Source organism: Jatropha curcas, chromosome 11, assembly GCF_041381405.1.
Source record: "Jatropha curcas cultivar XTBG-Jc1 chromosome 11, XTBG_Jcur_1.0, whole genome shotgun sequence".
In the NCBI taxonomy this organism is placed as follows: Eukaryota; Viridiplantae; Streptophyta; class Magnoliopsida; order Malpighiales; family Euphorbiaceae; genus Jatropha; species Jatropha curcas.
The window spans coordinates 24,153,306-24,168,236 of record NC_143161.1 but is presented as its reverse complement, the minus strand read 5'-3'; the positions used below and the strand labels follow the sequence as shown (position 1 = coordinate 24,168,236).

Sequence of the window (14,931 nt, the reverse complement as noted above, 5' to 3'; positions counted from 1 at the left end):
ACAAAATTGCCCCTTAGCCAAAAAAAAAAAAGATTTGCAGGCTTGGCAAAAATGAATGCAACAAAAAAAAGGGAACCCACCTAATCTCAGTAGGAGAAGACTGTCTGTTAGAGGCAGAACAAGTAATGGAGGAAGCCTTCTGCTCCTTAGAGTGAACAATGTTGTGTATTTTGTTATTATTAATGCAAATGAACAAAGTCTGCTTATGATTGATAATTTGAGTACTAAAACTGAAATATTTATTGTTATTATTATGGTAAAAGTAGTTACAAGGTCCAATACTAATTAATACTGCAGGAAACATGCGCCATCATAGAAATAAAACACTTGTACACGAAATTAGTGAAAATGTACATGCATGTAGTGGGTGCGTTGTTGGATGATGGTTATAGCGCCACACTTTGTTGATTTTCTTCAAAGGACCCGATCATGGGCCGAATCTTTAACAGCTCGTAAACAATAACCCTTTTTCTTTCTTTAGTCAAAAACACATGCATTCAATTTCTCAAAATCATCAACCATCAACAACAAAGGCATCGACTTATTTAAAATCAAAAAAAAAAAAAAAAAAAAAACAAGCACAAAAATGGATTCGTTTTATGAAATCAGTTAACAATCGACATTAATCTTCATCGATGAATATGATTATTTCTTTCTTCGACTCTTCTTCTATGCTATTCATTTGGTATGATTTCAACGAAATTTTAGGAAAGGCTTCAATTTGTTTGGTGTTAGAGTTTGACTGTGGTCGGATTTCTTTCTCTCTATTTTGGGATGAGAGTGATTTCCAATTGAACGGCAAGTTGACTTTTCATTGGCTACAGACAATTTTGTCAATCATTTTTTACACTCTACTGTTTGACATGTCAAATCCAACGTGTCAAGCTGTTTGTCGTCATACTCAGCATTATTTTGAACATTAAGTGGGTCTTACATGTCCTATTCATGTTTTCAACAAGCCACGGAGGACGGAGATACCTGATTAAAAAAAAATTATCAGTTCAGACACTTGATTGCAAAGTTTTCCTTTGAGACACTGAAATAGAAATTTTTCAAAAGTTCAGACACTAAATTTATAATTAAGCCTAAATAATAATACTATTTGATAAAAATTTATTATTTTTAAATAACTATAAGTAAGACAATCTAAAAAATATTAATTTGAAAAATATAATTTTATTAATAATTATTTTATAAGGTTAATGAAACCAAATATAATATAATATAAATCAATTACCAGTAAAAAAACTCCAAAAAACGGTTAATGGAATCAACAACTAACTGTCAGTAGGGGTGATGATAACTTGCAAATCCAATTTTCTTTTATTGTTATATTTGTGTTAATTTGGTGTCATTTTGAGCTTAAAAGAGTGGTTTAACTTGATTTATTGTTTTTATGCTAGGAAAAGTTGGGTTTGATATGAATGAAGCAAAAAGGAGCACAATTGAAATGTTTTGGAGCAAGGAAGGAGCTGCTGGAATTTTGGAACACAAATACAAGCTGTTAGGCTCTTAGCCTTGGGCAAGATTAAGCAGGAAATGAGACCAGCGGACTGATTGTGATATTATTGGCTGGTCACGACTTCTTCAACTGATTCCAGCACGTTTTACAGCCACATGATGATATTAGACACAGTTTTTAGTGGGTATTTTTATTGTATTAGTTGGCCCCACTTTCTAGGGGGTATTTAAGTCAAAATTAGGTCTTTTTGTGGAGGATCTTTTGCCTCCCTTGGGTTGTGACGAATTTTACAGAATTTTTGAGAGATTACTGCCGAACTTTCAATTCTTTTGATGATGTTTTCTTCAATAGCCATGTGTGGCTAAGCGTTCTGTTCAGTTAAGGCTAAACCAAGGTAGAAGTTTGATTTCGATTGTGAGATTATATTGAACTTAATTGAATTTCTTTATTCTATTGCATTTATATCCTTTCTGTGATTTATTGAGAAAATATATCCCCTAGTGAAATTCTATTGAATGGTTTAACAGGGCCCGTTATGTTGATTGGTAGAAATTTCCATAGCTATTCGGCGTAATCAAATCCGTAATTGTTTGGTTAGGTTGATGCAGTAGTAATTAATATAACTTAATTGGGTAGAACTTTTTAGGTTGTATTAAGAAAGAATATAATTAGATTTAAATGGATGCTCGTAGTTTCTGTTAATCTAGGCAGGGTTCTATTAGATTTTAAAGCTGTTAACAGTTAAATCCTTCGTCGTACTTAGAATTGCTAGTTAATTAGGGGTTGTTATTAGATCGTATCTTAGCAACCTATTCCTACGGTAGAGTTGGTTGGGTTGACGTTCTTCCTGGCTATAACTTGTCTGTAATATGAATTAAGGAATTAATCTTGAGTCAATGATCAATTGAATTAAATCTTCAAACCGCGGTATGCCTTGGCTGAATTTACTCTCAATTGTTCAGGTTCAATTTTTAATTTTATTGCATTTATTTCTTTGATTTAATTTTAATTCGTTTAGTTCGATTATTAAATTCTCCCGTTTCAATTTCTATTTTTAATTTTATTTTCAGTTCTGGTTTATTGTCGACAAAGCTAATCCTTAGGGTTCGACCCTTCTCACCATGTTTACAAGTTTTATTTTGTAGGAGAGCAGGTTAATTATTTTTGGTGGATTCGACGCCCGCCAGGTGAGCAAAGTTCAGTTAAAATTAAAAAATAATCTGAACTGATCTAGTTTGGCTTTTTAGTTCGATTATTTAAATATTCAGTGAGATTTTGGTTTGAAATTTTAGATAATTTTGATTTCGATTTTTAGTTCAGTTATGCAACATATGTGATTTTCGCCCAAAACTAATCGAAATTAACTGAACCAATGAATTTGTTTTGGTTATTTGGATATTCAGTGTGGTTTGAATTTAAGAAAAATGAGAAGTTTGATCTTTATTTTTGTGATTTGGTTCAGTTTGAAACCGAACCACAATTTAACACCCTCTAACTATCAACAATCAATCGCTTATTCAAATCTTTCATAAAAACATATAACCTAGTTGTTGGGTATGTGTTAGCTATCAACTGCATGAATCAACTGAACCAAGCATCCTCAATATTAGCTATTCTACTAGGTATTAGTTGTGGTATTTGTTACTTGTCTAGTAATTTTAGTTGTTAGCGGTTAGTTGTTGTCACGACCCGATTCCATGGACCGGACCAGCACTAGGGTCCAAGTAAGCTTAAGGCCCCCAAGGCCCGTAGTAAGCCTGAAACACCAAAAATTTACTATCTCAATATAATTTTAAACATTTAGCCCATATTTATAGGAAAATGAATCTCAAGATTTTATTAAATCTCTGCCAAAATTTATCAGCTACAACATTCCACAGTTCGGACCCAATTAACAATACATTACATTTTTAATATGGGCTCACATAATTATATTGTCTATGTTAATACACGACTAATTGTACGCAAATTCTACAACTGCGAAGTCACTAACTGTTTATATAATTACATAGTAAAATAATTATGGAACTGAGAAAATTTTCTTCTAGCTCGCGGCAAAAGAACATAACTTAACCGAATTAAAGAGAAACTTATTTCCTGAAAAATTAAACAAGATATGTGAGCCTTCTAAGAATTAATACTTATTGCACCGCACACGCATTCACACAAATGTATAAATATATCAATCTAGTCATCCGACTAGTTATATGCTCATTCAGCTAGTCACACAAATGGCATATCACCAGCACTCACAATTATTAACATCTTCACATAATCACATCACGTGGAAATTGGTCAGTGGCGTCACCAAACCCTCGATGAGCCGTCCTCCCACATGGCTCATCCACTCACATGTGCACCAGGGAGCCAATCCCCCATTCTGGCCGACCGATCTAATCCTCACACGACCAGTCATCTCATTGTTTTTCCAGTCTCTCTTTTCTTTTCCATACCAACAGGAGGCAACCCGGTCGTCTCCATCAAATCTAGATCATCAGGGGCTCACAACAGGAGGCCACCCTGCGGGCTGCGATCAAATCTAGATTATCAGGTGCGCCCAATAAAGAAGCCAACCTGTGGTTTTCCATATCATACAGATCATAACAGTAGGTGCACACGGGGGCATCGATCTCCCATTTACGGCTAACGGTAATCATAATTAGGATCCATATAACGGTAACGGTAATCATAATCAGGATCCATATAACGGTAACGGTCTCACAAACCCATGGTGACCCACTTCATCCCAATTCCACTCAAACAAAGCATAGCATTATCACAACACAATTAATCAAACATTGCAATTAAATGCAGACATATTGATCAGTTGAACATCGTAATGCAATGCACAATTAGACATCCATTCTTAAATGCAAATAAATAATTAAATAAATAATCTTAACAATAAACAACAACAATAAAATAAATAATAATAATAATAATAAATGATAATGAAAATAAATAAATATTTGAATAATTAAATGAATAATAATAATGATAATGATAAAATAATTAAAGCACTTTATTTATTATATATCAAATTATAGAATTGATCTAAATAAGCTTATTTATTATGTTATTAATTAAAACTAGTCTAGGTTCTATCGAAATTTCAGCAAAACCTCCCCTAGAAATATGACTATCTACCTGTTTAAATATCACAATAATATTATATATTTATCAATCAATACACACAGCCCATCCGTCGGGCATTCAATCAAATCGAATATCCGTCCTCCTTTAAACATCAGTATCGCCATTTATCATCCATGACAACTTACATAAGCTTAGTTCATAATCTAAATAACATCATATTTACTTTATGTAAAAACATAATTGTCAAATCCCAAGTAAATTCTTTGAAACTCATACTAAATCAACTACTCTTTGCATGATTAAGAAGTTTTCATAATTCCTATTGACTTATCATAAGCTTGCTGCCATTTCAAAATAAACATAAACCTTCATCAAGCCTTACAATAGCATAACAATCCCTTCAATAACTCTTAAGGTGCAGGTTTAGAATTCTAAATATTTTTAAATCTAAAAAATTAATATCAATATAAGATTATACATGTAAGAATGAAGACGAATGAGTGAATTTCAATCACTTCTCTCCCAATCACAATCACTTTTCGGCCATTTGAAGAGGGAATCAAATTTCTATATTAAATTCATAGTCTAGATGTTATATATCCATTATTCATCAAGAAATAGACATACTACATCCTTTGCCATCTCATTATAGATATTTGTACATTACCATTCTTTTCATATTATAATGTAACTCGTACAGATAGCCAGGTTAGTTGCTGCCCTATTGAGAAGTCTTTGATTTCCTTACTAAAATTTGCAATAACTAGATAAACCCTTTATTCCTTATATGTAATTTCAGTTCATGTTTTCAATTAGAGGATAATATCAAATTTTCCCATGATAATGCGCATAATCAGTACTTTTAAAAATCTAACCTCTTCACAAAAACATAATACAGGCTTAAATCCTTCAATTTAGTCGAAATAATTCATAAAACACAAAGAATGGAGCAGGAAATTACTTACTCAGCTGGAAAATGTCGAAAACTTGAAGGTGAGAGCAGATAACGCGACTGTACAGATCGCGAGCCATGATCGCAGCTCCGCCAGCTTGCTGCATCAGCCGGAACGGGAGAGGAGGGAGCACAAAAAAGGAGACCCAAGCTTCTTCGTCGAAAGAGAGAGGCTGGTGTCGTCAAAAAATCGAGGAGCAGGAGGCTCGACGTGACTTTCCTATTAAAGGATGTCGCGGCTCTCCTGCGCTTTCTGCGTACGCCAAAAACGAAAGAAAGGAGAGAAGGGATGCCGGAATCCGCTGCGGCGAGGAGGCGACTGCAAGGTGTGGCACTGGTCTCCAGTGATCGGAAAATGAGAGGAGGAGAGGGCGAGGGTGAGGTCGACGCTGGAGAAAGAAGAAGAAAGGAGAGAAAAAAAAGAAAGAAAGTAGATCGGTTTCTAGATCATTCCGGTTCGATTCGAACCGGTTTGGTCCAATTAAGTGATTCGACTCGGTTTACGGATTTTCACCTAGTTTTTGAAAAACTCAAATTGGTTTAGGGGTCCGATTAGGCAATAATAAAATACTAGGTGGTATAATCTCATTGGTTGAAATAAAAATTTAGTTTTTAAATGAAAATTCTACGAAATTAAATTTTCGGGTCGTTTCAGTTGTTTAAAACAAAAGTGTTTGGTAAAAAATAATTAGTTAATTAGACGTTGAATAATTTTAAATGCTAAATGTTTGGAGAGGTAACATTTCATGAAATACTCTCTTAACCTATAAATGCTAATATAAATATTATGCCACTGAAGAGTATAAATAATAAAAGTAATGTTTTATAAAAGTAATGTAAATACATCTCAATCTATAACTGTCGATAGAGGTGTGCATGGGTCGGGATGAGTGGAAATTACATAATTTCCAGTCCCAATTCTAAAATTTTGAAACATAAAAAATAAGGATAATGTTAATTTTGATGCTTGAACTTATCTCTTTTTTTTTTTTTCTATTTTGATGTCTGAAGGAAAAATAGAGACAATTGAGTGCCTGGACTTGTAATTTTTTTCAATTTAGTGTGTCTCCTGATGAGGTGGACAATTGGATTGTCTAAAGGGACGAAGTGGGGTCCACATTTGCCCATGTGTCCGCTTACATGACCTGACTATTAATCCACGTAAGTTGTCTAACGTGTAAAGAGGGTTAAATTACCACACTCACAATGATGTGCTATCAATATAAACTAAAATTTCTAAAGCGATAGATCTATAATTGAATCAAATTGACAAACAATTCAAATAATTTCAATGTCATAATCAAACAAAGAAAATTAAGAGGAATCATGGAAGAAATGCTTTACATCTCTGCTTCTATTTAGTAAAACAAGGCAAATCAAGTTAGATTTGTTGTAGAAAGGGAATGCATCTTCAGTCGCTTCGTTATAAATTTTATCTCATCCAAAATCAATTTGAATATGCAAAAATCACCATGAAATTAACAAATTGATCTCCAAAAGGAAAAGGATTAGGAACACAAGTTGCATATAGGACTTAGACCTTTAGCAATGTATTAGATTTCACAGGCGAGATCATTCAAAAGGAACCATTTGGCGGTCTCTTTCTTTTGCTTGTCACTGAGTTCTACGTCAGGGTATTCTTATTCTTTTGCCATTCTTAATGCATCGAAGAAGAAATGGTAACTATTATTAAGGATTTTGAAAAGGAATTAGAGAGAGAGAGAGAGAGAGAGAGAGAGAGAGAGAGGATTCAAAATGTTGGATGGATAGGTGGGGTCAAAACTTTAGTTGATCGTGACCGTTAAATTGTAAAACTAGATATGAACCTTTTGCAATAACGTTTTATGAAAACGATAAACTATAATAAATGAGGTTAAATAAATAATTTAACCCTCTTTGCCACGTTGGACAGCTTACATGGATTAATAGTCAGGTCATGTAAGCGGACACGTAAGCAAATGTGTGGCCCACTTAGTCCTATTAGGCAATCAGGCTGTCCACTTTATCAGGAGACACCAAATTGAAAAAAATTATAAGTTTAGGCACTCAATTGTCACTATTTTCAGTTTAGACACTAAAATAGAAAACAGAGATAAGTTCAGACACCAAAAATAATATTGTCGCTAAAAAAATATAATCTCAATCATGTCCCAATAGATCAGTGGTCCTTTCCCATCCTTTTATTTGGGACAAGACAAGATTGGGTGAATAGGATGGAAAGGAATGGGTTGGGTTGAAAATTAATCGGGATTTTCCATATTAAATATTTATAATATTTTTATCTAAAATAACATATATGTTTAAATTTGTTTCGTAGTCATAACAAGGAAGAGTATATTGTAATAACTATATAGTAATTCATATGTAGTATGAATATGAAACAAAGAAAAAAAAGCTATAAGTTAATTAAAATTACAAATACTTCTTTAACTATTGAAATTTGTTCTAAACAATTTGAAACATAATAATAATATTATTGTTAAAAATAAAACACCGTTAAACTTCACATTAAAGATCAAAACCTATTCCAAACCTATAGGTCTCCCCTGCGCACTCATCCAAAGTGCCTCAATGTTAAGTAAAAAAACTTGGATTAACATCACTAACAATAAATCATTAAGAAACAAATGAGCTTCCCTCCATATCATTAAATTTGTACCTATTCAACTACCATCATCTCAGATGAATCTACTTTTTTATTTGAGAAAAAAAATCTTGTGGAACATACTATTGAAAATACCAAAAAAAAAAAAAAACAAAAGAAAATATTCTAAGAGAGAGATTAGTATCCTGCAGGAGTAAAATATGAAAAAGTTGAAAGTATGAATAAGATTAAACTATGTTGCATAGACACCTTAAATGGTCTAACATACCCATGCTGTACCTATGTCGGACACTGACACTCTTCGGACACTTCCAAACACGTGTTAGACACTTTAAAAAATGTGTTTGATTATTCTTTTAATTTTATTAATTTCGAATACTTGTAGGACACTTTAAGGATACTCTTTAAAATTTTATAAACTTTTAGGGTTTATAAAATTTTTAACTTAAAGTTATTGTAGATCTAAAGAAGACTCTGAAGTCTACTACGGGCCAATTAGATTAAAGTAGTGACTTAGAGTGATGTGTCACCTGCTCTTCCCTCATGTGTGGAGGTTGGTGCCTCTCTTCTAATTAGTGAAGAATTGCATCAGTGCCCATGGGAAGTTCGAGACTGGTACCCTAAAATTTTCTGTCATTCTTGAAAGCATAATCCACTTCTTCAATCCTAATAACTTGTCTACCAGCGGGTGATAAGATAACAATAGATCCAAGAGTATAATACTTCTCAAACATAAGTTTCATCATTTCTAAGAGAGTCTCTATCCACTTATCTAGGTCTTTCTTTAAGATTTCAACAACATAGCATAATTAAAAGATACATGAACCAACTTACTTGCTCCTAGTTATGCGCACAACAAAGGTATATCCAGTTTTTGTGGATTTGGGATTGAGAGTTTGAATTTATTCTTCCTCCTTAGGATTAGATCCTCCTTTAACATATTCCATGTTATATGGAATATGGGAGATCTACTGTATTAGTCTCCTCTTCTGAGTCTTGGGACCTGTTGACGCGTGTCTTTATGCCCCCGACTAACCCGATGAGGATACGAGGACGCGGAATAAAGGATCATGGTTGACCGGAAGTCTTTAAACCCAAGGATTGATTTAAACCAAATAGAAGGTGGCTGATTTATAGTAGAGTTGCGTCATGCAGTTATAAGGTGCGTGCGGCACTGATAGTTGCGTCACGCAACTCCAATTAAGGTGACGTCATCTTGAAAGCCGACAATAATGGTTTTACATTCTGTTTGGATACGTGGCAACGGTCCAGAAAGTGAGCTGCGTCACGCAGCTCTCGGGTCCGTCACGCAACTGTTAGCTGCGTGACGCAGCTATCCTCTGTTGCCCTACCCATATAAATACTGCATTTTTATCTTAAACAAGGGAGAATTTTGGAGAGGAGAACTTGAGGAGAGGAATTTTAAGAGTTAAAAAAATACACCGACGGCTGAGGTTTTCTGCAAGAACTCTTCTGAGTTATCTTGAAGAAAAACAGCCTTAGAAATTAATTAGGTTGAAAACAAAAAAATCACACAAAAAGAGAAAAAGAGAGAAAAGAAAAGAAAAATAGATTTTTGTTTAAACTTGGTGAACAAAGACTTCTAGGACCTTGAAACCTTACTCCTAAGACGTTCAGATTGTGTACAATCCTCAATCTGAGGGTTAGGTAATCATCTAAACTGTTCTTGGTATTTTTTTTTAGTTATTAATTCGTTATTGTTTATTTTGTTGATGATTTAGTAGTGTGATATTGATTAAACTGTATCTTGCCCATTATTGGATGTTTCTGAGTTATATTAAAACAAGTTTTGATAAAAAGGAAACGTAAAAAGGGTTGTTTGAAAGGTAGTTGCGGACCAGAGTAGCTGCATCACGCAGTTACAAGTTGCGTGACGGAACTGTTCATGTCCAAGATATAGTTATATGGCCCCGATTTGTTGCGTGACGAAACTGTTCATTTTTATGATTTTACTTCGCTTTTATTTTCTGGTTTAATCTTGTATTTGAAATAAAACAACTGATGAATCTAAAGGTTTGTCCAAAGTCATGAACAGCTGCGTCACGCAACTATGAGATCCGTCACGCAACTGTTCTTCCATAGAACAGCTGCGTGATGCGACTGTTCTAGGGTTCCAGGAATAATTTTTATACTTTTTAAAAATAATAATTCTGTGCAATCAAATAAATATTCAACTCTTTTTATAATTCAAGAAACAACCAATTATGGGCAGGTTGCGGTTTAATTAAGCGCATTAATTTACTATTATGCATGATTTCGAGCTTATTAGGGTTTCGTGGATTTAAATTGGGTAGAATGTATTTTTAGATTTGGTTTGTGGCCTGACTTTAACCATAAGGCAAGAGCGGGTCTTTTGTTTATTTGATTTGACTGCTATGGGTTGAATGGTTGATGTGGTTTGAATGATTATGAATGCAATGAATGAAGTTATTTGGGACAATTAAATAATTTTCCGCATAAGAACTCGGTTCGACTTATTCGGGTTGGGTTTGTGTAAATAAATTGGCTTTTCTAATTAAAATAAATTAGAAATTGTAGGTTAAAAAAGGCCGATTTTCCGGGCGTCGGTTTCCAATGGACCGACGTACCTAATCCCCTTACCCAGAATCGCACTTGGTGCGTCTGACCAGTCTTTTAAAATAATTGGCCTTAAATAAAATTGGGTTAAATGAAGTCACTTTTAATTGGAAACGGTCCCATTGTAGAAAAAATGGGTGGCGACTCAAATATTTTATAAGATCGATTTATCGGCATTTCATGCAATAAAAGGTTTTGTCACTACTTGTTAAAAATAAAGATCACCCTTTTCCAAATCAAAAATAAATAGAGCGTTTTTCGGGTCGCTCGGGGGCGGTGCGAAAACAGATTGGCGACTTCAGTGGGGATTTGCATCCACTAATCCCCAGTTATTTTTAATAACTAGATGGTTGCAATTAGGAATTGACTCTAAAGCCTACTTTTTCTAAATAAAATTGATTAGAAAGCCGTTGGAAAATTCTTTAATCGTCCGTATGTGCTTATTTGCTTTCTTTTAGGATCTTGCATTCACACTGCATTTCTCTCTTCTCACCACTTTCTACCCATGTTACCCTTCGGTGTTTTTGTTAATTTCGAAGGTAGATCCAGCCTAAACCTCGCGTTTTAGGTACATCTACCCAAGAATTAGCAAATATACCAACTGCAAGCCTAGTACATCTAAAGGTGCGTCAAAAAGAGTAGGCCCATAAAAAAGCCCGAATCCTGTTTGTGGAACCCAAACTTTGTAAGCCTAATCGACTAAAGCCCATGCATATAGTAAAAAACCTTAGTCACTTCCCCTAAGGAACACCTGGTTCTGTTTGCTATTATTTTGCCGCATTCATTCCGAGAGTTTATTTCGTCAATCTCAAAACCCCCTGTTGGTTGTCGAGATTAGACCCAAATCCTAGGAAACAGATGTTGGAATTTTACCAACGGAACTCGTGTGTGGGAGAGATAAGGTTGGAAGGCATGCATTTCCTAACTCCCGTTCCCCTGTATGTTGTAAACTGTTCATATGTTGTGGCATTCATGCACCATGTAATACTTTTCGTTTCAGCCATGCATTTAAGAGTTGATTTTCGGTATGGATGTTTGATCTTGATTTTGAGACTGGACCTCAAATTCATTTTGAATAACATAATGCAATCATTTATAGTGAATTTATACCCAAAAGAAAAGGGAGTTATAAGGGGGTTGCGATTCCTTTGTATTTGCACATTTCTTGCATTATCTGAAAGTAAGCGAGAGATTACAAAATTTGTAACAAATCAAAGTGAGATCCTGCTTGGGACCATATGTTCCAAGGCAAAAAGTAAGGATACAGAGATAACAAATGTAAAAAAGTGTTCCGCTTGGAAATTCTTTCACTCTAAGGCAAAAGTTAGGAACCTGAGAGAAAATAGCCAACTGTAAAATCCAAAAGGAACAGTCGACGACAGATAATGCCAGAAATGTTTGAATACAAAATAAGTTATTGCCATGTTATTCACACCAAATTTTGGGTCCAGTTGTTGAAATCGAGATCTTATTTCCATACCGATCATTAGCACATTAGAACTGCATTCCTCATTCTATGTGCTGTTATTTCTCATGCATACATGCATGACCTACTTTAACTCAGGTGTTTCTATCTATCAGTCAGAATTGATTCATCCCGGGAAATCGCTTCGAGAGCTTGGCACCGACGCCCTGGTCAACGTTTGGTCAGAGTGTCCCCAATCCCCGAGCCTGCTACGGTTAGTCCTGTGATTTGTTCAAGGTCATCGGATTCAGCTTCTGATTCAGATTTGGTAGAAATGGCTGATAATACTGTGAATGAGACTAGTTTCTCTCCAGCCCACCTGAGAACCATCACTGAGATAATAGCTGCTGCGTTCGCCCAAGAGAGGGCACATAACCAGGTTCCTCCGGCTTCAAGCAATCAACCTATGGTTGAGAAAAGGGAAATTCCGGAACCCAATTCAGATAATCAGGCCTCTGCTGGTAATCCAGTCCCAGTTGAGAATGATCTAATCAAGCAGCTTGCTGAGCTAAAAGATAAAGTGGAGAAAATGTCCGTTGCAAAAGAGAAGGACCCAGTCACTAATTTCCACGTGATTGAATATGTCTTGCATCCAACCAGTTCCACTTCATTCAAGACTTTCAAGCATACTGTGTTTGAGGGAGACAATGACCCACGATCCCATCTATCTGAGTTCCTCCGGGTCTCCCAAATGAATCGATATAATGAGGAAGATGTTTTACGGGCATTTCCTCAGACACTACACAAGAGTTACCGGAGATGGTATGATGGCTTGGACATGGAAACACAAAGAGATTGGGTTAAGTTACAGACTGCTTTTCTTAAGCACTTCAAAACGGATGACAGTGATGAGTTCGGCCTGCGTGACTTGGAGAGCTTGAGGCAGGAAAAGGATGAAAGCTTCTCGGATTATTATAGGAGATGGAGGACAAAACTGTTCATGGTCCAGACAAGGCCGAAGGACCAAGAGCTGATCAGGATTTTCAGTCGAAGTCTCCTACCTTTCTTCAAGGAGAGGATGCTGGCCCAACCTCTCACCGATTTTGCTCTAGTTCAAAGGGTTGAGTTGAATATCGAAGAGCTGTACAAAGATGAGAAGAAGAAGAACCAAGGGTTTGGTAACTACCGGTCCTCGTACACTGATAGAAATGCTGGAACTAGTTCTACAAACCAGTCAGGGAATAGTAACACGGTTGGAGCTGTTAACGAGAAAGTAAGAAGGGAGTTCACTGACTTGGGCAGACCTTTAAGCACGGTCATGAGATCCTGCATAAAAAATGGTGTGCTGTCTAAACTACCAGTTAACCCAGCTAAGCCTGTCCGGGGTAGGTTTATGGATCAGGAATGCGAGTATCATCAGTGTAAGGGGTCATGCTACTGATGACTGCTTCAAGTTAAGGCATGACACACAGGATCTAATAGACAGTGGGAAGATTACCAAACCTTTTGAAAGGAACAAGCCGAGCACGAAGAATAATCCATTGCCACAATACCAGTACAACTATCCACCCCACGAGTCTCAAGCGGGTGGATCGGTTAATGCAGTTGGGAGTGGTCTGCCGGAAGAGCTAGTGTTGGCAGAAGCCGAATGGGAGGAAAGGATGTGTGCCATGTTGAACATCTGGGATGATTGCAGCAGTGAGGAGGAAGAAGAGAAGAGGCCTGTGAAGATTGAAATTGAGAAGAGCATCACAGTTAAGGTGGGTGAAGTACCAGAAAGTGAAGATGAGCAGATTCACGATCAAGCAGACCAATGGTACTATAGCAGTGATGAGGATGTAAATGAAGTTGGCATCCAGAGCTTAACCAGAAGTGGTCGCGTGTATAATCCAGATAACAATGCTCAGTTTAAAGGAAAGGGAGTTGCCACCGATGGGATGGAAAAGAAAGCAACAGATAAGGGTGAAGAACACCCTAAGGAAAAGAAGAAAGAAGATGAAGTGGGAAAGGTGCAGCGGAAGGCTTCTGAAGTGGGTGAAAGTAGTCAAAACAAAATACCAAGCGGCGTAATAGCAAATTCAGTATTGAGCCAGTTACAGAGGACCAAGGCGGATATCTCACTGTGGGATTTACTGATAGCTTCAAAGGAGCACAGAGAGTCTTTGTTAGAAGCTATGACGTTTGTTAGAGTTCCTGCCAGAATCCAAAGCGTGGATATGATCAATGTGTTACAGCGTAGGATTGGCGAGATCACCTTTTTTTATTCCGATCTCCCTCCGGAAGGAAGGAATCACTTTAAGCCTCTGTACATCCAGGTTGCTGTTAATGGGTGTGAAACCCGCAATGTGATGGTGGATAATGGGTCGGCCTTGTGTGCATGCCTACTGAAGATGCTGTCCAAATTCAAGATTGAGGAGTCGGAACTTGAACCGTCTAACATGGTAGTGAAGGCCTATGACAATACCATGCGTAATGCTAGGGGAACTTTCGGGCAAAGATTTCGATGGGGACTATAGAAAGTTGGGTAGATATAGTCGTCTTGGATATTTTAGCCAATTATGCTCTACTATTGGGAAGGCTATGGATTAATCCTCTGGGTGCAATCCCTTCCACACTGCACAGAAAAGTTAAAGTTCCCTAGGGCACTGATGTGGTAACTATCAATGCACAAGAAGATTTGAATGTGGCGGCTGTAGAAAGTTGGGAAGCGGTAGTGCCTTTGTCTAGTTTTCAGGTGGCCATGATTGATGAAGTAATTATTGAAAACAAAAGTGCAGTCAACAGGATGAGCCCTTTTTCTCGTAAAATGATCA

The 14,931-nt window shown here is 36.2% G+C and overlaps 1 protein-coding gene across 1 annotated transcript; it reads left to right on the top strand.

Annotated features, from left to right (window-relative positions):
- The first annotated feature begins 12,452 nt into the window (after positions 1-12,452).
- LOC149492783 (uncharacterized) lies at positions 12,453-14,634 on the top strand. Its single transcript, XM_089715950.1, has 3 exons — positions 12,453-13,391; positions 13,480-13,781; positions 13,989-14,634. Exons 1-3 carry the CDS (start codon positions 12,453-12,455, stop codon positions 14,632-14,634), a joined length of 1,887 nt encoding a protein of 628 aa, XP_089572076.1.
- The last annotated feature ends 297 nt before the right edge of the window (positions 14,635-14,931 follow it).

Coding starts and splice junctions, on each gene's coding strand:
- LOC149492783 (XM_089715950.1), top strand. CDS start 12,453: ATGGCTGATAATACTGTGAATGAGACTAGTTTCTCTCCAGCCCACCTG. Junction 13,392..13,479: donor TTGGAGCTGTTAACGAGAAA/GTAAGAAGGGAG, acceptor CTAAACTACCAG/TTAACCCAGCTAAGCCTGTC. Junction 13,782..13,988: donor GCCGAATGGGAGGAAAGGAT/GTGTGCCATGTT, acceptor GAGCTTAACCAG/AAGTGGTCGCGTGTATAATC.